Source organism: Diceros bicornis, unplaced genomic scaffold (assembly GCF_020826845.1).
Source record: "Diceros bicornis minor isolate mBicDic1 unplaced genomic scaffold, mDicBic1.mat.cur scaffold_73_ctg1, whole genome shotgun sequence".
Lineage (NCBI taxonomy): Eukaryota > Metazoa > Chordata > Mammalia > Perissodactyla > Rhinocerotidae > Diceros > Diceros bicornis.
This window is the reverse complement of record NW_026691615.1, coordinates 2,398,483-2,420,636: the sequence shown is the minus strand read 5'-3', so window position 1 is coordinate 2,420,636 and position 22,154 is coordinate 2,398,483. Positions and strand designations below refer to the sequence as shown.

The following is a 22,154-nucleotide window of genomic DNA, read 5'->3' as shown; positions in this document are numbered from 1 at the left end:
GGGCCCTTGGGACACCCTCCCCAGGACCCCCGAGATTCGGGGTTCCGAAGCCACTCCTGGGCCTTACAGCCCACTCCCAGCAAGCCAGAAAGAGCTGGTTCTGCGTGTGCAGGGAAAAAGTCAACATCCCCCCTGCAGCGGGGCACAGTGTCTGAAATTCCACCATCGGCACTTGTCTCTCAGGCCCCAGGCCTCAGTTTTCAGGCAGCGAGCAGAGGTCATAGCTTTCAAGAGGCTGGGGCTCGAGAAGGAACCGAACAGTTTGCAGCCGGGCACAAGGACACAATCGAGAGATTGTTTCCACAAATGTTTGTGAGACCGCGATGGTTGTGGCTGACTCTGGTGTCGGGGCTCTTAGGTCTTGTCCTTCAAGGAAGACAGACTTAGATCCAGAGTGGAAACCAGAGTGGGGAGCAGAGGCTGTACCGCAGGGTAGGAGGGTCAGGGGAGGCTTTCTGGAGGAGGGGCATTGGAGCTGGGGCTGTGAAGGATGAGTAGGAGTTTTCTAAGTGGGAAAAGAAAAGGCATTCCAGGTGGTGGGAACTGCAAATGCAAAGATTTGGAGGCTGGAAATAGCATGAGTGGTTTTGGAAAATCCAGGGTTCCTGGGTGAGTGTGGGAGGGAGAGACTGTTCTGAAAGGTTGGCAGAGGGCATTCAAGGTCGGATTCCTGGAGGTGGCGGCTGGAAAGACAGAGGAGAGAGGAACGGGTCTTTACCGCCGCTGGCATCCCTGGGCCCGGCCGTCTTTGCCGACAGGCGGTGGGGTTCCTCTGCAGACGCATCTTCGGCAGAGATTGTTCCCCCAGGTGAGGCAGAGGGGTCTGGGCCTCAAGGCCCCCGACGGGAGATGGAGGGGCAGAGGGAAGACGCAGCCAAGCCTTGGGAGGGCCCGGCAGGAGGCTGGTTCTTCCCATTGTGCAGCTGGGGAAACTGAGGCCGAGTGAGCTGGAGGAGTCTCCCCTCTTTACTTTCAGGGCAGGTGAGGGCCACAGAGGGAGCCAGGGGGCGTTCTGGAACAGAAAGACCTTTCCTGTAAATCCGAGTGACATCAGGCTTCGGGCTGGAGAAATAAGACGAGGGGCCTCAGCTCACAGCTGGGTGCGGCTCACTTCCCAGTGGGGAAACTGAGGCCCGGAGAGAGGGCACCATGGGTGCCTAAACAGCTCAGTGTGTCGGGGACCTGAGGCAGGGTTTGAACTTGGGGAGCTGGGAGAGGTGAATCAGGCGCCCTGGTTCCCGGTGAGAGGGGTCTGTGCCTCAGTTTCCCTCTCTGGCAGATGGCCGGCTTTGTGTGGTGTCCCCCTGGCCGCTCCCGGGGGACCCACGTGCCATGCGCCACACGCCGGGCCCTGAGCCAGCTGCTCAGCCGTGCCAGGCCTCATTAGGCTGATCCTGTCATCAGGGCCCAGGGAGCCCCTCCTGCCCCTCCTGCCTGCGGGGCGGCCCGGGGCCGGCCTGGGGTGGTCAGGGGGGCAGTTTTATGGACCAGCTGCAGACGGCAGATCTGAAAGCTGGCGGCCCAGACACACACACACACACACACACACACACACACACACACGCACACACACACCTCCCCCTAGAACACTCTCCTCAGACCTTCATTTGGTCCAGCTCCCATGCTGCCTCCTCCGAGAAGCCCTCCTTGACCACTCCCCTAAAAGCAGCCCCCAGTCACTACGGCTTCACCTTGTTTAATTTCGTTGTTACTGTCAACAACGAAATCGCCTTATTTCGTTCCTATTTCTCATCCATTCCCCTGATTGGATGGTGAACGAGGCAAGGGCGGGGCCCGGGTTGGCCTCGGGCATCCTGAGTTCTCTGCCTGGCCCAGCACATAGTAGGCGCTCAATAACTGTTGAGTTAATGTGTTGCGGCTTTCTGCCATGTGGGCCCTTTATTATTTTTTATTATTTTTTTTTGCTGAGGAAGACTGGCCCTGAGCTAACATCTATTGCCAATCCTCCTCCTTTTTTTCCCTTTTTTCCCCCAAAGCCCCAGTAGATAGTTGTATGTCATAGTTGCACATCCTTCTTGTTGCTGTATGTGGGACGCGGCCTCAGCATGGCCGGACAAGTGGTGCGTTGGTGCGCGCCCGGGATCCAAACCCCGGGCAGCCAGTAGCGGAGCGTGCGCGATTAACCGCTAAGCCACTGGCCGGCCCAATGGGCCCTTTATTTAGCCCTGCTCTGCCGCGTGGCTTTGAGAAAACCTTTTGAGGTCGGTGCTTCCTCCGTATCCGCGGAGGATTGTTTCCAGGACCCCCGCGGATACCAAACTCGCGGATGCTGAGTCCCTGATAGAAAAGGGCGTGGTGTTTGCGTATAACCGCCGCACGTCCTCCCGTGTGCTTTACATCGTCTCCAGGTGACTTCTGATACCTAATATAAGGGAAATGCTATGTAAACAGTTGTTCTCCCGCATTGTTTGGGGAATAATGACGGAACCATCATAGGCCTGTCGATCCGCGATTGGTTGAATCCGCGGATGCGGAATCCGCGAATACGGAGCCCGCTGTACTTGTCTGGATCTCAGCCCCGCTTTTCTCCCAAACAGCGCAGCCTATTACGCCCTCCCTGCGTCTTCCCTCCCCCTCAGCACTACCCTTGTTACCCAGGTCCCGGGGTAGTGGAGGCATTGAGAGGACAAATTTGGAGTCAGACCCAGGTTCAAACCCCAGCTACGCCACATATTTTCTGTGTCACCTTGAGGAAGTCACTTTACCTCTCCAAGCCTCAGTTTCCCCACATCGAAAACGGAGCTAGTAATAATAATAACATCTTTTCCAGGGATTTCAGAGAGAATTAAACTTGTGGAAAGCACTTGGCACTAAATAAATGGAATAGCCAACATGGCCAGGTGTTGTTGTTGTTAGACAGGCTCTATGGTACAGTGGTTAAGAATGTGGAGGAGAGGGCATTGGGGCTGGGGCATTGAGGGATGAGTAGGAGTTTGCCCAAATACCTGCATTCAAATCCCAGCTTGGCCACTTAGGTTCTGTGTGGCCTTGAGCAAATCACTTCACTTCTTTGGACCTCAGTTTTCTCATCTACAAAATGGGGATAAAATAGCCCATACCTTGCTATGAGTTACTATGTGTAAAGTGCTTCCGACGGCACCAATAGCATTGTTCACTACTGTTAGTATTCTCCGAGTAGCGGGGAGCCAGTGATGGTTCTAGCAGTTGGGCAGCAGCAGCCTCTGGGTTGGAGGACAAAGAGGAGAGGCTGGGCCCCCACGTCTGGCCAGGCCTGGAAGGGTCCGCTGGGGGTATCTGTGACTGCCCCCCCCATGAGGCCGCCCCACGGGTTGGCCTCAGCCCCTGCAGATGTGGCATCGGAACCAGCTGTGCTAGCCAGCTGTTCCTCGTTTACCCCCAGATGTGCGTCACCGGCTTCGGCTGCCCTGGCCTCCCCGTCCCCACCGTGGGGTGGGGCTGGGCCCTGGGGCCCTCTGAGCGGGGGGGTACATATTTATGGGCTGCGGAATTTGGTTCTTGTTTTGCAGAACCACTGAGTCTGGCCTGGAGAGAGGCCCAGGGTCCGGCCCTCCTGGCGCCTCAGTTTCCCCACCCATGGGACCCCAGGGGACCCCCAGAGGCCACCTGGGGGGGAACGAGGATGAGCAGGGCTGCCCCAGGAACAGGCCCACTGCCAGCCCAGAGTTGTCAGCACCAATGGGGGAAACGGAGGCACAGGTGTGCAGGACTGCGGTGAATTAAATGGCCTTCCAAAGAGGGAGGGTGTCCAGATGGGGAAACTGAGGCTCAGAGAGGCTCAGAGAGGGGGAGGAGGTGCCCCAGGTCGCCCAGCCAGGCAGAGGCAGAGCAGGGACCTGAAGTGAGCGGCCTGGAACCCACATGCTGTGCGTTCACAGATACACGCCCTTTCTCACACGCTCGCCCACACGTGCCGGCCGCCCGCACGTCTGCCCAGGTGGCTCTGCCCCTGGCTCGCCCACAGCCCAAAAGCCGCCCAGTCAAGTTCCTCCAGGTCCTCCCTGGCGTTCCCACGGTGCCGGACACCCTCCTTCAGGCGCTTTCTGAAGATGGGGAAACCGAGGCAGAGGAGGACCAGCGCCGTGTCCAGGAGTGAGGTGGAGAGGAAGGAGAAGGGTGTGGGTGGAGGGAGGCACCACCCGGGCAGAAGCGTGGAGACGGGAGATGCGGTCAGCTCATACCTCTGAGAACAGAATTCTGGAATTCCCTTCAGAAACCGCCAGTCCAGCAAAGACAGATGTGGACACAGACACCACGCCGGCAGGGCTGGGCAAGAGAGTGGGACGCACAGCTGGGGGGCCAAGATGGGGAGCAGGAAGGCTTCCCGGAGGAGGGGCTGTAGGAGCTGGGGCTTTGAAGGGTGAATAGGAGTTTGCCTAGTGGGGAAAGGCCCTGATTGCAGGCCTCCCCCAGACTAGAGAGATGAGTGGATGGAGGGAGGGGTCCCCTCTCGTCCTCCTTTTCCTTGGGAACGAGCATGAAGGAGGTGCCTCCCTGAGGCAGGGATCTCAGCAGGTTCCCCTGGGAATAGGGGCCTGGTGGGTGTCCCCTGAGCAGCTTGGTGGAAAGGCGGAGCCCCAGGGTGTTGCCTGGGCACCAGGATAATAAGCATGGTTTCCCGGCACCACCAAAGAAGCTGCCAGAAATGCCCACACACCTTCGCCCTGGCTGTCTGTTCCTTGAGTGATTGGGGGGCGGTTCCCCTGGGTCATTCTGCCGCCTCCACTTCCACACGCCTCCCTCACAGCCACCACCGTGTCTGTGCTGCTCACTCTTCCCCGGAATCTCGCAGCCGAGGGCCCAGCAGCACTGGTGTCGTGTTCCCGTGTGCCCGCGTGTGTGAGCGTGTGGTGGGGTCACGGGGACAGGCCTGCAGCAGGCACAGCTCGGCCCTGGCCGGACGCTAACGATGCTGGACGCCTCTGTGCACACAGGTCCACCCGCTCACCCGCTCGCAGCTCAGAGGCTGTGTGTGTGTGTGTGTGTGTGTGTGTGTGTGTGTGCGTGTGTGTGTGTCTGTGCCTATCTACTGTTGGTGTGAGAGACAGTGTGTCTGTGAGAGTGTGAAAATGCTGGAGTGTGCGAGTGTGGGGGTATTGAGCACGTGTGGGAGCTCCCGAGTGTGTGAGACCTGAGTGGGTGTGAGTGTGCAAGCACGGAAGCGTGCACATGAGCGGGAGCCCGGCCTATCACGTGTGAGTGGGGAAACATGCCGTGTGAGCGTGTGCAAGGGTGAAAACACACTCGTGTGTGGTCGTGGTAGCATCCAAGTGTGCAAGTGTTGAGTGTAAAAATGCCCTAGTGTGATAGTGTGAAAACATACCAGCGTGTGAATGTTGGACTAAGTGTGATAATGCACGAATGTTTACATGCCCTAGTGTGAGAGTGTGCAAGTGTGTGAGTGTGATACCTTTGAGTGTGCAAGTGTGAGTGCAATAGTGTTTGAGGATGTGAGTGTGAAACATTTGAGTGTGATGTTTGCGTGTGAAAACACCCTCATGTGTGAGTGTGATAGTGTTAAAATGTCCTAGTGCATGATTGTGTGCGTGAAAACACGAGTGTGCATGTGCAGTCATGTCTGTGTGTGAAAGCAGAGTGTGTAAATGGGTAGTGTTTGAGTGTGCGAATGTGTGAGTGGGTTAGTCTCCGAGTGTGTGCGTGCGAGTGGGCGTGCATGAGAGAGAGCACACGAGCGTGTGTGCGAGAACACGAGAAGCTGGGTGTGGGCGAGTGTGAGCCCCAAGCGTGCCGAGTGAGGGAGCCCACTCCCCAGGTCTAGGGGCCTCCGTGACACAAGCGTGTCCCTCGTGCACACCTGGCCCCCTCCCTCGTGCCCCCTGCACACCCTCGTCCCCCTCCCGCTCTGCGCAGGGCCGGGGACAAACCAGTCGGGTGACCCCCGCACAGAAAGGCCCTTTGTTAGCGGCCGCTTATCAGCCAGCCGGGCCCCTCCACCCCTGTCCCCATCAGAGCCCCGGGGGGTCTGCGGCTCCAAGGCCACCGGGGGCCCCGGTGGCCAGCCCATCCCAGGACGGTGTCCCATCCCCCTTCCCAGCCCCTTAAGCCCGTAGCAGAGACAGAGGACCAGAGCCTGGTGCCCTGCAGGGGTTTTGTGCCGGCCTACCGGGGAAACTGAGGCACTCTGCTCCAAGACGGGTGTGAGGGCAGGCAGGGTGCTGGGGGTCCAGAGAGGGCCTTGCCCACTCGAGGTCTTGGGCCCGGGTGGGTTTCCCTGCCCGTCTCCCTCTCCCAGGGGTGTGAGGCCACTGGAGTTCCAATCTCAGCTCTGTGACCTCGGGCAAGTCACTTCGCCCCTCTGGATCTCAGTTTCCCCATCTGTCAAATGGGGGTAAGGACTCTCGTGAAGCTGAAATGACCTACTACACGTTACATTTGTGGAACGGGATCCGGCATAAACTTGTTAACAATAAAGGTGGTGGGTTTTGGCACCTGACAAAATGAAACATTGTCCCTGTGGGCAAAGGCCCTGCATGGCCTACCCCCTCCCCTCCCTGCCCTCCCTCCTCCCTCTCTCCCCCTCGCTCCCTCTGCTCCAGCCACACGGGTCTCTTCGCTGTTACTCCAACACGCCAGGCCTGGTCCTGCCCCAGGGCCTTTGCACTTGCTGTGCCCTCAGTTTGCACGCCTGCATGTGGGGAAGCGCATTCTCTACCAACACCACCCACAGTAATAAAAATGGTGGCATCAGATACCACCAGCCGTGGCAAGTCCTCAGGGTGACGCCCCAGCATTTGCTCCCAGGCACAGCCCAGCCCTTGGAGTGCCAGTCGTGTCAGAGAAGCCAAGTTCTAACCCCAGGTCCTTTTCTAGCTGAGCGCCCTTGGACACGTCCCTCCCTATCTGTTTTGTGCCTCAGTTTCCCCAGCTGTAAAATGGACATGACAGCGCCTCTCTCGTGGGCTCGGCACTGGGCGCAGTACACAGCAGGCGCCTAATAACTGTCCGCTGTCACTTGCTGCCCGGCGGCTGTAGGTCCTGTGCGCGCGCATCCACCCGGCAGGAGACAGGGGGGTCCACCCGTGGCTCGGCCCATGCAAACTACATGCAAATGAATGTAAATCGCATGCAAATGACCGCGCGGCCCGGGACGCGCGCGTGGGGGCGCCCGGCAGCCCGGCCGTGCCCGCGTGCAGCCGCCCGGGTCCCGTGTAAATGTTTACACCGGGCCCGCCGCCAGGCCCCGCGCCGGCCGACACCAGGCGGCCGGGCGGGGGAATGTAAACGCGGGCTGGGGGCCACTCAGCGGCGGGGAGCTGCTCGGAGCAGATCGAGGGGCGCAGGTGTTCCGGGGGTGTGCGGGGGTTATTGCACACCTACTGTGTGCACGGAGCACGGCGCTCCCAGGCAGGCACAGCTCTGAGTCATCAGTGTCCCAGTGGGGGACGCTCAGGGCATTGTGCTGGCCTGGCGAGGGGTGGGGAGGAGGGCAGTCAGGGAAGGCTTCCCGGTGGAGGCGCCGTCCAAGCTGAGACTGAAAGGGAGTGGGAAGGGAGAGGAGGAGAGAGCCTTCTGGGTTGGAGGTGGGTCGAGCGCAGCTTTGATCTCTGGCTCCCCACTTCTGGGAATCGGTTTATCTGTCTGGAGGGGAAACCCCTCCAGAAAGCAGCAGGAAGTCACTCCCAAGGAGTCACTCCCATCCATATGTAGGGAACAAAGTCTCAACTCCGGGGGTTCCTGCGTCTCCAGCCACCCTTGTCCCACAGTGCCCCCTGCTGGGGATGCCCTCACCTCCTTCCACTCTTCCCCCAAGCTCGCTGGGCTCCAGCCACCCCAGCCTCTTGGCTGCATCAGCCAAGCGTGGTCTGGCCTCAGGACCTTTGCACTGCCTGTTCCCCCTGCCTGAGATGCCCTTCTCTCCTACCTGGCCAACTCCCACCTTTGTTCAGGTCTTGGCTTTCCTCCATCCTCAGGAAAGCACTCTGAGACCCCCAGATGGGGGTGGGGTCTCCCAGCTCCCCCTGGCACAGTGCCCACCCCTTCCTTGGCAGCGTTTTTGACAACCTTGTTGGGTGGTTCCTTGATGGATCATTTCTGTGTTATTATTGACCCTTAAGCAGGAGCGGTTCAAAATCAGGGGCCCCGCAGCGCCCCCCGTGCCGGGCCCGGCGCCCCATGCCCGTTGCTTGCCTGACGCCCAGACGGAGGCCGTGTGGCTGACCATCCGGCGCGCGCAGGCCGAGGATGCAGCGCTGGAAGGCGGCGGCCCTGGCCTCGGTGCTCTGCAGCTCGGTGCTCTCCATCTGGCTGTGTCGGGACGGCCTGCTCCTCAGCCACCGCCTGGGATCCGCGCTGGCCCCGCTGCGCCGGCCGCCTCGCACCCTGGACGCCCGCATCGCCCGCCTGGCCCAGTGTAAGCCCTTCCGTTTGTCTTGGGTCTGATCCCCGCGACTTCGGGGCGACCGTAAATGGTGGAATTTCACTCACTAGATCGGGGCGCAGAGGCTTATTTTAGATAGGGTAGGGGGAGGGTGCAAATCCCCCACGGCCTCCAGTGGTGGCTGGGGGGGCCGCTGGGAACTGGGGTCTCTCGACTCAGCTGTCACAAAGAATTAGGCTCTGGCCCTGAGGGGCCAGGGGGCCAGATGGAGATTAGACCTGGGCATCCGGCCCGGGAGGCCCCGCAGCGCAGCGGGGGGTGGGGAGAGAGGGAGGCTGGAGTCGGCCCCAGTGACCTGCTGGGTGGACGGGAACCAAGAGGAAAGGGAGACAGAGAGCCCTAGAAACCTAGGTCCTCGAAATGGAGAAAGAAACAGATAGAGAGGCCCAGAGACACGTGGGAAAAGGCGGGGAGGTGGAGAAGTGGAAACGCCCACCCTGGGGGCGTGGCCGCCTTAGCCCAACTCCCCACTCGCCCCTGGCGCCTGCCCTCTGCTGGTTCGATGGGGCGAGGGCAGTGCGTGGCCCCCGATCTCGTGCGCGCGCACGTCTCCATGGCTGGCGTCGTGGCGCCCGCGGGTGGGGGCTGCGTGCACGCTGGTGTGCACGTCCGCACACGCCCCGTCGACCCACACAATCCTCCTTTCTTGTCTCCACAATGGACAAGGGTGGGCTCCACTTCCGTCGCCGCTGCTTCCCCCCTGCAGGCGGCAAAGCCCTTCCCAGGACACTGGGTCCCGCAGACCGGGTGGGGCCCCCAAAAGCTAGCGCTCCAGGACCTGGGGGCAGGCAAAGCCCCAGGGCTGGAATTTCAAACACCCGGGAGGGGCTCGGCCCCTGGGCGGGTGCCTGCCTGCCTCGCATCCTGTCTTCGGGGCCCAGCCCTACTGGGGAAGGGAGTGGCTGCTGATCCCCAAAAGCCCCAATGTTCTCGGCCCTGGGACTACGGCGCCGATGGTGGAATTTCAGGCTGGGGGCAGGGTGCGGATCCCATCTTTGTGTTCCAGACCCTGTGCACGTGGCCAGGCCTGCTGGAGGAAGGCAGAAACAGACTAAAGGATTATTCCTTGTTTATCTGAAATGCAAATTTAACCAGGCATCTGTATTTTATCTGGCAACCTCTCCGAATCACTGTAGAAACACACCTTTGGGGCGGGCATGCTAAATCGCGGAATTTCGGGCACCAGAGGTGAGCCGGGCTCGAACCTAGCCCCAGAGCAGCCCGCGCTGGCGACCCTAGTCCCGCCCCTGAGCGTCTAGGACTCGGAACATGCTGTTCCGTCGCCCCTCACTTTCCACCCTCGCAGCCCGAGCCAAAGCGGAGGGCTCTGCAAGCCTCATTGAGCAAACGGGGAAACTGAGGCACAGGGCAGGACCATCGGTTGCCTGAAGATGTACAGGCAGAGCAAGGCTCAGACCTGGGTTTGTCTGCTTTCTGAGACCCACCCCCCTCCCCTTGACAGCCAGGTGCGCCAGCCTTGGGGGCAGGCGGGGGCTCAACTCAGGATTTCCTCTCAGCCACAAGGGTGACCAGCTGAGGGGCTGGCAGCCCCCTGCCTGGGCTTCCACTCTCAGCGCTGCCCGCCATGCCAGCCTCTGCAGTTTTCTCCTGGGGCTGCGGGGTCCTGGGGCAGGGCCAGCCGCTTGGGAAATAAATTTAGGCTGCGGGGCCTGGGAACCTGTGACTCGGGCATCTCCCGGCAACAGTGGGAGAAGAGGGCTGGACGCGGGCCAGACTTGACCTTCTGGATCAAGCCCTCTTTCCTCACCTGTAACACAGAGGTGGCCCTGACAGAGCTGCTGCCACCCCCTGTTAGGGGCGGGGGTCCCCACACAGGCCTCAGTGCCCGCTGTTGCTCTGTGCGTTCTCAGAAGCCCGAACACTCCCGTTGGTTTTGTGGCTGGGGAAACTGAGTCCCGCTGTCCGGTGGAGCAGCAGGGACAGGGTGGGGGGTTGTGAACAGCCCAGCGGCTCAGAAAAGATGTGGGGGCTATGGGTGGGGACCCCAGAGAGTGAGCTAGAGACCCATGACAGGTTGGGCTGTGGGAAGCAGCTCCCCAACACTGCTCAGAGAAGGTGTGCCAGTGCCCTGGGGCAGCCCAGCCTAGGGAGGGGGGCCACAGAGTGTTGGGGGGAGCGCCCAGAGGGAGGGTGCTCAGATCAAGGTGGAAAGACCAAGGCTGGAAAGGGGTCCAGGGCACCCAGAAAGGGTGAGCAGGTTCTGAGCAGCCCAACATAGCAGCAGGGTCCAGAGACGGGTGTTGGTAGCCCTGGGGGGCCCAGCGGGGGCTTCTGGATATGCACCCCCCATTCCGCCCAGAGACGGTGGTGCATGGGCGGGAATCTGGGAGTGAGATGAGCAGCGGGAGGAGAGGGTGGCGTCTGTTTTTTGCAAGGGGACAGCGAGGGTAGGGGCTCCCCCCCACCCGCTGACCCCACCCCCTTCTCTCCCTCCCCTCGCAGACCGTGCACTGCTGCAGGGCGCCCCGGACGCGGTGGAGCTGCGCGAGCTGACGCCCTGGGCCGGCCGACCCCCGGGTCCGCGCCGTCGGGCGGGGCCCCGGCGGCGGCGCGCGCGTGCGCGGTCGGGGACGCGGCCGTGCGGGCTGCGCGAGCTCGAGGTGCGCGTGAGCGAGCTGGGCCTGGGCTACGCGTCGGACGAGACGGTGCTGTTCCGCTACTGCGCAGGCGCGTGCGAGGCGGCCGCGCGCGTCTACGACCTGGGGCTCCGGCGCCTGCGCCAGCGGCGGCGCGTGCGGCGGGAGCGGGTGCGCGCGCAGCCCTGCTGCCGGCCGACGGCCTACGAGGACGAGGTGTCCTTCCTGGACGTGCACAGCCGCTACCACACGGTGCGCGAGCTGTCGGCGCGCGAGTGCGCCTGCGTGTGACTCTACCTCACCGGGCCCGGCCCCACGGCGGCCACGCCCCCCCGCCCCGACGGCGCGCCCGGCCGACCCCGCGACAGACTGCCCATGCGCTGGAGAGGCCGGCGCGGCCTCGGGACTCTCGCGATAACTGTACCGAGATAAAGTGTGGAAAACCGAGCCCGCGTCGTGATTCCGAGCTCCGCGGGTGCCCGCCTCCTGGGGTGTGGGCGCCACCTCCAGCGGAAAAAGGGGGACGGGCGCGGGGGCCACGTGCAGGATGGTGGGAAGATCCCGTTTGCTTTAGGGGCAAAGGAAAGTAGATGCAGAGGGTCCTGTTTCCGGGGTACGAAAAAAAGTGGGGTGAATGTCGTCAGGGACTGCCCTTCCTACCTGCCTGGAGGTCCCTGTGCCCCTCCCCGGCGTGCCCCATCCCCACCTTCCCTCAAGGTGTGCTGTGCAGGGGTGGGGGGAAGGTGGAGCCATAATGCAGAGGAGGAGACTGCGGTCCAGGTGGACCCAGTCTCCCCAGCGTGTCCCCGTCCCCACCTCCCCCAGGTGTGCTTCTGGGGAGGAAGGAAGAATTGAGGTTAGTAAAGGGAGGTGGAGTCGCTCTGCAGATGAGGAGACTGCGGTCCAGGTGGACCCAGGCCTCCCTCACCCGACGGGCCCCCTCCGGCCCCGTCAGCGAACTCAGAGCCCCTGTCTCCCTTCACGAGCTGAAAATATACGCGAGCAGCCCATCTCCCTGTGGGGATGGCTCTGGGGCGGGCGCCAGCCCCGTCCAGCTAGAACCCAGTGCCTGCAGGGGCACAGCCGGGTCCCCCAGGGACCTGGGTCCCGGGCCCATAAAAACCCCGGCCAAGGCTCGAGGGGGGATTTACGACGAGCCCCTGCGGAGGATGGAAAAAGCCCGGCGCGCTGTTTAGATTTGCCGCGGTGTCACCCTGATGCTTGGCAGGCCCTGGACGGCGCCTGGTGTGGGGTTCCCAGAGCACGGGGAAGGGGGCGGCGCTGCCGGCCCCTGGGAGACTGGAGGGCGTGGACCCCTCCCCTCCTGCCACTCATACTGGGGCGCCGTCTCTCCTTTGCTGTCCCCTAGCCTGGCCCCCTCCCCTTTCCCACGCGCCCTTCCCAGACCCAGTCCCCATCCTGAAGCTGGAGAGCTCCCATCAGAAGCTGCCGCTGGGGAGGATGACCCAGCCCGCCAGGAACAGCCCCAGCTCCCTGCTCCCTGAGGCCCTGGTTGCAGCTGGAGACACTCGAGACAGCTAACAGGCAGGACTTCCAGGGTGCCCTGGGAGCGGGGCTTGGTGGCCAGGCCCCGGCCGTGGGTGGTCTGCTTGGAAGGCAGTTTTAGAGCAGAGGCTGGCCGGAGTCCCCGCCCGCCCCTGGAGTCTTCTGACTCTGAGGTTTGGGGTGGCGGATTCCTCCACCGTTTGGGCTGACTCAGCCTGGCATGGCAGAGGGTTGGGAGTCCCCTGATGCTGCGGAAGCCAGGCCTCAGTTTCCCCATCCTGCCTGGCCCTGAGCCTCAAAGACGGAGGTTGCTCAGCCCGGGACACACAGTGGAAACACTGGCCTGGGAGCCCGGGGCTGTGGCCCCTGAAGCTTGGCTGCCTCCGTGTGTGTGTGTGTGTGTGTGTGTGTGTGTGTGTGCGCGCGCGCGCGCGCGCGCGCACGCGCGTGCACCCTCTCTGGGCCTCCCAGGACCTCAGCCTCCCCGTCTCCCCCCCCAGATCCAGAATCCCAACCACAAGGCGCGGGCCCAGCCCTCGGAGAATTGGAACGTAAACAGAGCTGCCCCCGCAGACCCCCAGGGCTGGGATTCCCAGCAGAGCCCGCCGCACACACGCGCACATACTCACACTCACAGGACACAGAGACTGCCACCCGCACGGGGCTTTGCAGACAGGATCACCCACAGACCCCTGGCCCACGTGCTCACACACTCAGTCTCATGCACACTCGGAATTGCACACTCAGAGCAGGGCACCCTCCAAGTCACCGCTCATGGCAGAAGCACACGCTCTCGCCCCTCGCCCTCCTTCGAGGGGCGGTCCTTGCCCTTCCTCCATCCTTGCATCCCCTCTCCTAGCCCTCCCCCGCGTGGACCCCCAGACAGCCTGGCCCCAGCTCCTCGCTCCCTCTGAGCCGTGGTCTCCCCGCCCTGCCTGAGGGGCTTCACGTCGAGGGTTTCCTAGCTCCTGCCATCGGGGCTGGAACATTCTCGGTGGTGGGGGGCCGTCCTGGGCACTGGGGGGCATTGAGCAGCATCCCTGGCCCCCACCCACTCGATGCCATCAGCGCATCCCAGTCGCGACAACCGTAGAGGTCCCCAGACATCCCCGAGTGTCCCCTGGGGGCAGAGTTGCCCTGGGGTGAGAACCGTGGTTCTAGAATAAGGAAAGACACATCAGTTTTTCTCGGAGCATTTTCATCTGGAAAATGGAGCCAATATTGTCTACCCACATCCCCACAGGCCGTGATCACCAGCACATCCCCCAAAACCGTCACCAGTGGGCGGGACCCCAAGGCCGCTTCCCCAGTGGCCGAGCGCCTTGGTGGGTGTGGTCCCCAGCAGGTGGGAGCCCTCGCAGGTAAGGAAGGTCCCCTGAGCCGAGATTCCTGGCAACACAGATGTCCGGTAAGTCAGGTCCCAGGTAAGTGACATCTCCAGCAACCAAGGTCCCCAGCAGGTGAGATTCCCAGCAGGTGAGCCCTCAAACCCCCAGCAGGCGAGGTCCCCAGCAGGCGCGCTCCCCGGCAGGTGGGCAGGCGCGCTCCCCGGCAGGCGAGGTCCCCGTCCCGCCGGCTCAGGTGAACCAAGAGGCTATGCTGGGCACCGTCCGGTAGCCGGCCTCCTGCTGCAGCCGCCAGCAGGCCCTGCAGAACATGAGGGCCCAGCTGAAGGACCTGGGCCGCAGCGTCTCCCTCCAGCGGAAGTAGCTCAGGTAGCGCGCGGGGTCCCGGTCCAGCGCCAGCAGGTACTGGGCCAGCTCCCTGGGGCTCTGGAAGTCGTCGACGTGGATGAAGGCGTCGGCGGGCAGGAACTGCTCGTAGTTGCTTCTGCTGGGGCCCAGCACCACGGGCACCGCCCGGGCCAGCAGCGCGTTTTTCCAGAGTTTCTCCGTGATGTAGTCGGGGTGCAGGGAGTTCTCGAACGCCAGGTAGAACTTGTAGCGGGCCAGCCGCCCCATCATTTCCCCCCAGGGCAGCGGCGTGTGGGAGCGCCCGAACACGTCCACCTTCAGATGTTCTCGCAGCATCTCATAGTATCGCACCCTGGCTGATTCCGTCCTCCAGTTGGACACCACCCAGGCCACCAGCTCGGTCTTGGCCGAGAGGTTGACCGGGGGAGGGGGGTCTTCAGGCTGGCCGGGCCACGGCTCGAGCCAGCCGTAGGGCACGAAGATGTCCGAGTCCCTGCGGTAGGAGATGGTGAGATTGAAGAAGCCGTCCAGGGCCTTCAGATTGAGGCAGTGGTCGGGTGGTTCCATGTTGAACCAGACCCAGCGCTGGCCCGGGGGCCGTGGGGAAGGAGGGAGCTGCGCCCGGGGCCTGGAGCTGATCTCTCGGTGATGCACGAGGACCGCGTCCGCCCGAGGGTACGCGCTGCGGTTCACGGTCAGCTGGCAGTCGGGGGTCCCCGGCCAGAGCTCTGAGCAGCGGGACAGAGCCACTGGGATGTTGAACGGCCACGTCCACAGCAGAAGGAGCAGGGGCGGGCGGGCGGGGGGCTCCGGGGTGGCCTGGCAGGGGTTCCCCTGGGAGGACCCACTGGGAGCTGCGCTGAGAGACTCCGCTGCGGTGGCCCTGGACTTCGGGGGCCATATGGGCTTGTCTTGGGACACATGCAGGTAAGAGAAGAAGCACAGAGCCAAAAGGATCTGCACCAACAGCCCAAGGAGGTGGTGGCGCCAGGAACACTGCATCTTGGCCTGGCCGAGTGCATCCAGGGGTGAGAGCAGCTGGGAGGCAGGGAGAGTGGAGACAGCATCATTGATAAGAGAAATAATAACCCACGCATGGGGGGCAAACATGGGTGACCCCGGTTAATATTCACGAGTCCTGAGGTGGGCGCCTGTTTTACAGATGAGAAAACTGAGGCCAAGTGACTCAGAGAAAGAAAACAGCACAGCTAGAAGTCCAACGTAGAGAGTTTGGCCCCAGAGTCCATGTTGTCCTAATCACTAGGCAACACGACCTCTCTACCTGGGGAGGGGTCCCCAGGGAAAGTGGGCTAGGTCCCAGTGGCTCTCACATCCCATCTTGGCCCTGCCCTTTCCCAGCTTGCCCGGACTCTGTCCCAGAAGACAGAGCTGGTTACAAGATGCTCCCGGTGCCCTGGAGCTGAGGCTTGAATCCAGGGCTTCATCTGCAAGGAGGGGTACAGTGGGGTGGGGTTTTGAAGGTTGTATAAGAGCTCACCAGGTAGAGGAGGAGTCGGGGGAAAGGGTGTTCCTGGCGGAGGGAACAGCCACTGCAAAGACCTGGAGGTGAAAGAGAGCCTGGCCGGTGTGTGGGAGAGCGAAGGAAGTGTTTAGGGATGCTGGTGTGAACTTGACTTTATATTTACTCAATTTCATGCAATAAGGGCTCAAAGACAGCCCCCAGGTCCCTCATGGTCTGACCGATTTCCCTCCATTTCCGGGTCCTTCCTGTCCCCGCAGGTCACCAAGTCCTCCCCGACCTCAACCACTGGGGCGGAAATCTAGGACCTCAGCTCTACCCCTCTCCATGTTCTGCAGCCCTGAGGCTGCCCATTTTACAGATGGGTAAACTGAGGCTCAGAGAGACACATGTCTCTTGCCCAAGTGCACACAGCTGGAGCTATTATGATCCAAAGCCCAAACTCTCCCCTGTTGATGTAACCCCAAATTTCTCTCCCACTTTGCAGGTGGAACTCAGATCTCCAGCCTGGCACTGTCCAATAGAACTTTCCACAATCATGGAAATGTTCTCTGTCTGCACCATTTGATTCAGTCACCACTATGAAAGAGAATGTAAAATATCACAATAATGTTTCTATTGATTACACACTGAAATAATACGAATTTGGATCTATTGGGTTAAAGAAGGTATATTATTAAAATTAACTTCACCTGTGTCTTTGACAGCTTTAAAAATGTGGCTACTAGAAAAATATTAAGTACACACCATAATGCATTGTATTTCTGTTGGACAGCCTGTGCCTCTCTAGAATTTCTAAGAAAGAGAACTAGTGATGGGGCCGGCCCCGTGGCATAGTGGTTAAGTTCACACGCTTTGCTTCGGCGGCCTGGGTTCGTGGGTTCTGATCCCGGGTGAGGACCTACACCACTTGGCAGCCACGCTGTGGCAGTGACCCACATACAAAATAGAGGAAGAGTGGCACAGATGTTAGCTCAGGGCGAATCTTCCTCAGCACACACACACACAAAAAAAAAACAAAAAAAAACCTTACCAAAAAAAGAACTAGTGATAATGAATCATAATTAAAATGCACCGACCCTCTGGCCAGACGGATTGGCCCGAATGCCCACGGAGAGGCCTGCAAGGGCGTTTTGGACAAGCTAAATGTCTATCAATGTGTGACTGGTCAGATTAAGGTCCCTCCCTACAACAGAATACTACACAGCTGTGAAAAATGAATATAGCCACTGTGTTGGCACAGATCCACGGATCCAGGTTTTCTGGAAGCTGACACTTCTATATTTGGGGAGCCTCTCCAAGTCCTGACTTAGATGCGGAAGCAAATCTTTTTTTTCCTGTTTTTTTAAATTGTTTTATTGAGGTTGTATTGGTTTATAACATTGTGTAATTTCAGGTGTACGTTATTATATATCAGTTTCTGTATAGACTGCATTGTGCTCACCACCAATAGTCTAGTTCTTATTCGTGACCATACACATGTGCTCCTTTACTCCTTTCACCCTCCCCCCACCCCCTTTCTCTCTGATAACCACCAGTCTGTTCTCTTTATCCACGTGTTTGTTTATAGATATGGAAGCAAATCTTTTTTGAGGGGGCCCTGAAGTTTAGGCTTCATCCCCTTCATGGTAAATTCACCTCTGCCTGAAATAACACAGTTTCTGGAATTAAATAGTTTGGCCTAAACCTGGGCTGTCTGATATGGGAGCCGTTAGCCCCATGTAACTACTGATACTTGTCATGTGGCTAATGGGACTGAAGTTGTAAATGTTATTAAATTTCAAATGTAAATGCAAAAACTGAACAGCATAAAATTTTTTAAAAATTAAATATAACTTTACTGTTTGGGTAGGAACCTTTTTCACTCTAGCCATTGAAAATTTAGTGTCCAAATAGAGATGTGCTTACAGTGTAAAATACACCACAGAATTCCAAGAATTCATATTAAAGAATGTAAAATATCTCATTAATAATTTTCTATATTGATTACATATTGAGATAATATTTTGGAGGTATTGGGTGAGATAAACTATATTGTTAAAATTAATTTTACTGGTATCTTTCTATTCTTTTTAATGTGGCTGCTAGAAAATTGAAAATTAGAAATGTGGCAGAGAACAGATTGGCGGTTCTTAAAAAGCTAAACCTAGAATTACCATTGGATCCCGCAATTCTGCTCCCCGGTGTCTACCCAGAGGGACTGAAAACAGGGACTTGAAAAGATACTTGTACATCCATGCTCCTAGCAGCATTATTCACAAAGCCAAAAATTGGAAATAACCCAAATGTCCATCTACAGAAGAATGGATAAACACAATGTGTTCATCCACACACTGGAATATTACGCAGCCTTGAAAAGGAAGGACATTCTGACACCTGCTCCAACGTGGATGGACCTTGAGGACATGACACTCAGTGACATGACCCAGACACAGAAGGACACACACTGTGTGGTCCCCTCACAGGAGGCCCCCAGAGGAGTCACAGCCACAGAGACAGAAAGTAGATGGTGGGGCCAGGGGCTGGGGGAGGGGTTGGGAGTCAGTGTTTCATGGGGACAGAATTTTCAGTTTGGGAAGATGGAAAGTTCTGGAGATGGATGGTGGGGATGGTTGCACGACAATGTGAATGTGCTTAATGCCACTGAGCTGTGCACTTAAAATGGTTAAGATGGTAAATTTTATGTCATATATATTTTGCCACAATTAAAAAAAAATAATGTGATAGAGAAAAAGCCAGTGAATTGTACACTTTAAGTGGGTGAATTGTACGGGATGTAAATTCTATCTCAAGGAAGCTGTTTATAAAAATGACCTTGGTGGCTGGCAGGCTCCTTCTATGGTGCAGAGCTGGCATGAGCCGCCGAGTGCAGAGTGGAGGACCTGGCAGGTGGCCTTGTGTGATGCACAGGGAGTGGGATGTGGAATTAGGTGTTCACACCAACGTTTCTGGAAAGAGACCCAAAAGACAGGCCTTCGGGACAGCCACATGCAAAAGAATGAGAATAGACCATTATCTTGCACCGTACACCAAAGTTAACTCAAAATGGATTAAAGACTTGAATGTAAGGCCTGAAACCATAAATCTCTTAGAAGAAAACACAGGCAGTACACTCTTTGACATGGGTCTTAGCAGCATCTTTTTGAATACCAAGTCTACTCAGGCAAGGGAAACAGAAGAATAAAATAAACAAATGGGACTACATCAGACTAACGAGCTTCTGCAAGGCAAAGGAAACCAGGAACAAAACGAAAAGACAACCCACCAACTGGGAGAAAAGATTTGCAAATCATATATCTGACAAGGGGTTAATTTCTAAAATATATAAAGAACTCACACAACTGACCAACAAAAGAATGAACAATCTGATCAAAAAATGGGCAGAGGCTATGAACAGACATTTTTCCAAAGAAGATATACAGATGGCCAACAGGCACATGAAAAGATGCTCGACATCACTAGTTATTAGGGAAATGCAAATCAAAGCTACAATGAGATATCACCTCACGCCCGCCAGAATGGCTATAATTAAGCAGACAAGAAATAACGAGTGTTGGAGAAGATGTGGAGAGAAGGGAACTCTCATGCGCTGCTGGTGGGAGTGCAAACCGGTGCAGCCACTATGGAAAACAATATGGAGATTCCCCCAAAAATTAAAAATAGAAATACCATGCGATCCAGCTAGTCCACTGCTGGGTATTTATCCAAAGAACGTGAAAACACTAATTCAAAAAGATATATGCACCCGTATGTTCACTGCAGCGTTATTCACGAGAGCCAAGGTGTGGGAGCAACTCAAGTGCCCATCAAGGGATGAACGGATAGAGAAGATGTGGTACATATCCACAATGGAGTACTACTCAGCCAGAAAAAACAAAGATGAAATTGTGCCATTTGTGACAACATGGATGGACCTTGAGAGTATTATGCTAAGTGAAATAAGCCAGATGCAGAAAGACAAACGGTATGATTTCACTCATATGTGGAAGATAAACAAACACATAGATACAGAGAACAGACTGGTGGTTACCAGAGGGGAAGGGGGTGGGGGGAGGACGAAAGGGGGAGAGGGGCACATGTGTATGGTGATGGATGGAAACTAGACTTTTGGTAGCGAACAGGATGCAATATACACAGAAACTGAAACATCATAACGTATGCCGGAAATTTACACAGTGTTAGAAATCAGTGTGACCTCAATAAAATAATTAAAAAAGAAACAAAAGACAGGCTTTCATGGAGGCAGCCCGAGGCACGAGCGGGAAAGAGACTGAACTTCGACCCCAAGCCACCTTGTGCCTTTGGGCTTCGGTACCTGCACAAAAGGTTAATAAATTAGTAGACGTAATTAAAATGAATATACTTTGTCCTGTTCCATACGGGCCCTGGCTTTATGGCAGCCTCTCCTGGGAGACATGAGCCCCTCGGCAGTGATGTTGAGGAGCACAGATTGGGGGGATGGGGAATGGGAGGCCAGGCCTGAGATTCCACCCAGGTTGAACCCAAGATCTTTTTTCCTAGAAAAGGATTGGAAAAACGTCACCGTGCTGGGGCACCACACAGATCAGAAAAATAAAAAACAAAAAAAAGCGCCTTGTGCATCTCAGGTCTTCTTTTCCCATCAGACGGGGTGGGGAGAGAAGCCAAAGTCGGGAGAATGAGGGACGGTAGGGTGGGTTTCTAACTCAGGCAGGGAGAGAGACAAACGCTCGGTTCCCCCTGGTTTGGCAAATTAGAATTTCCTGACCCCACTCCTCCTCTGGTCCGCCTGGTACCCAGAAAGACCCCTGCCTGTGACTGGGGGCTGCTGGCAGACTTCTAGGCTGTCCCACAAGCTGGTGGAGCGTCGGCTGTCTGTCCTGCACCAGCCCCAGGTGCCACGATTCACGCAAACAGGATGGGGCAGGGGGAGAGGGAGGCGCAGCCCGGAGGGCGAACATTTGCCCCAAGAGGCCTTACCTGGGGACAGGGGCAGCGCGAAGCTGCCCGGAAGGTGGAGGACCGAGGCCCAGCTGGACTCCCAAGATGTGCACAAGGCCAGATCTGGGAGGAGAAGGAAGCGAGCCTAGAGGTGGAAACGGCTGGGACCAGTCCCCACCCCTGCCATCAGGTGACTGAGGGTGTCCTGTCCCAGGATCCCGGGCACTATCCCAAAGCAAACTCTGGGGCTCCCTTAATCTCTGCTGTAAGACCAGATGGGGCGATGTAGGAAGTTGGGGACTGGAGGCACTGTCCTGGCCTCACCTTCAGCCCCGAGGCTGGCTTGGCCCTGGGCATACACTTGCCCATCCATAAAGCGAACAGGCTGACTGAAGTCACTGGTTCTCAAATTGGGTTCCATGGGGCGGCAAGGGGCCCCAGGGGTTCCTTGGGGGGTGGGGAGGGGCAGGTGGGCAGAATTTCAAGCTTCCCTCCTTTGCTTCCACCAGATCCCACCCCCATTTCTTGAGTACCTGCTATGTGCCAGGCCCCAGGGATAGTACAGGAAGCAAGTGAGACGGGCAACACATAAGGAAACTCATAAATGATCATAAGAGCATTATTTGCACAAAACTGAGGAAGGTGTGACCCGGTCTGGACTTCCTGGATGTGTGAGCTGTGAGCTAAGGCCCCAGAGGCGTTCTCCAAGGAAAAAGGACGAGGGGAGAGCTTTCCAGGCAGAGGGAACCACCTGTGCAAAGGCCCTGAGGCAGCGAGGAATGGAGGAATTGGAGGAAATGCAGTAAGGCTGGGTGTCCACGAGCAGGAGATAGGTCAGGACTGGTGCTGAGGCCAGGCCACATTGAGCCGCGTCTGGCGTGGTTAGTGATGGAGTCTTGAACACAAGGGCGATAGGGAGCCATGCGAGGCTTGCAGCAAAGCAGATGCCACGTCAACTCCTGTTTTGAGATGCTCTCTCAGGCCGCCACGTGGGGGACAGGCTACCGGGGGCAGAAGAGGCAGGGAGACGGAGGAGAAGGAGGCTGCTGCAGGCGACCCAGAGCCCGAGGTGCAGACCTCAGCTATCACCGCTGCCCTCTTCCCAGACCGGAAATCATTTCCCTGAGGCCGCTTCCCACAGCCCGGAGTCCCACCATCTGGGCGTCCAGCTAGTTCCAGGCTGGCGAAGGTTCCAGGAGGCTGGGGGTCTCCCAGGGCAGGGCCTTTACAGAGGAGGCCGCCCCGAATCTCCTCATGGCTCACTCCCTGGCGGGTGGAATGATCTGGTGACTTGTTAAAATATAACTCGTGGAGCTGTCAATCTCAGTGTCACTGTGTCCAGGGCCCACGGCCAAGCCCTGATGGTCAAGCCTTCAGCCGTCCCACAGCCGCCCTGCTGACATGGAAATCAAGGTCCAGGGATGGGAAGTTCCTTGTCACACGTCACTTGGAATCTCAAGGTCACTGAGGGGTCTCCGGCCACACAACCTGCTCTGCCAGGAACACCCTTTGCCTCCTGCCACCTTGTTAATCCCTAGTCATCCTTTAGGGCTCAGTGT

General features: G+C 58.1%; 2 protein-coding genes across 2 annotated transcripts; one reads left to right on the top strand and one right to left on the bottom strand.

Annotated features, from left to right (window-relative positions):
• The first annotated feature begins 8,141 nt into the window (after positions 1 to 8,141).
• On the top strand, positions 8,142 to 11,442 carry NRTN (neurturin). The gene is made up of 2 exons (XM_058537928.1): positions 8,142 to 8,371; positions 10,862 to 11,442. Exons 1-2 carry the CDS (start codon positions 8,203 to 8,205, stop codon positions 11,284 to 11,286), a joined length of 594 nt encoding a protein of 197 aa, XP_058393911.1. The 5' UTR covers positions 8,142 to 8,202; the 3' UTR covers positions 11,287 to 11,442.
• Positions 11,443 to 14,069: 2,627 nt separating this feature from the next.
• On the bottom strand, positions 14,070 to 21,016 carry LOC131403565 (3-galactosyl-N-acetylglucosaminide 4-alpha-L-fucosyltransferase FUT3-like). The gene is made up of 4 exons (XM_058537977.1): positions 20,920 to 21,016; positions 20,635 to 20,718; positions 15,694 to 15,755; positions 14,070 to 15,233 (listed from the first exon to the last, which is right to left on the bottom strand). The coding sequence occupies exons 1-4, from the start codon at positions 21,014 to 21,016 to the stop codon at positions 14,079 to 14,081; spliced, it is 1,398 nt and encodes a 465-aa protein (XP_058393960.1). The 3' UTR covers positions 14,070 to 14,078.
• Between the last annotated feature and the right edge of the window lie 1,138 nt (positions 21,017 to 22,154).

Bases quoted from the DNA above. Each gene is read 5' to 3' on its own strand.
- LOC131403565 (XM_058537977.1), bottom strand. From the start codon at position 21,016: ATGGAACCCAATTTGAGAACCAGTGACTTCAGTCAGCCTGTTCGCTTT. The intron at 20,719-20,919 runs GTGAGGCCAGGA...TTCTCCTCCCAG, and splicing joins AGCCAGCCTCGGGGCTGAAG to ATCTGGCCTTGTGCACATCT. The intron at 15,234-15,693 runs GTGAGCTCTTAT...CCTGCCTCCCAG, and splicing joins CCCGACTCCTCCTCTACCTG to CTGCTCTCACCCCTGGATGC.
- NRTN (XM_058537928.1), top strand. From the start codon at position 8,203: ATGCAGCGCTGGAAGGCGGCGGCCCTGGCCTCGGTGCTCTGCAGCTCG. The intron at 8,372-10,861 runs GTAAGCCCTTCC...CTCCCCTCGCAG, and splicing joins CATCGCCCGCCTGGCCCAGT to ACCGTGCACTGCTGCAGGGC.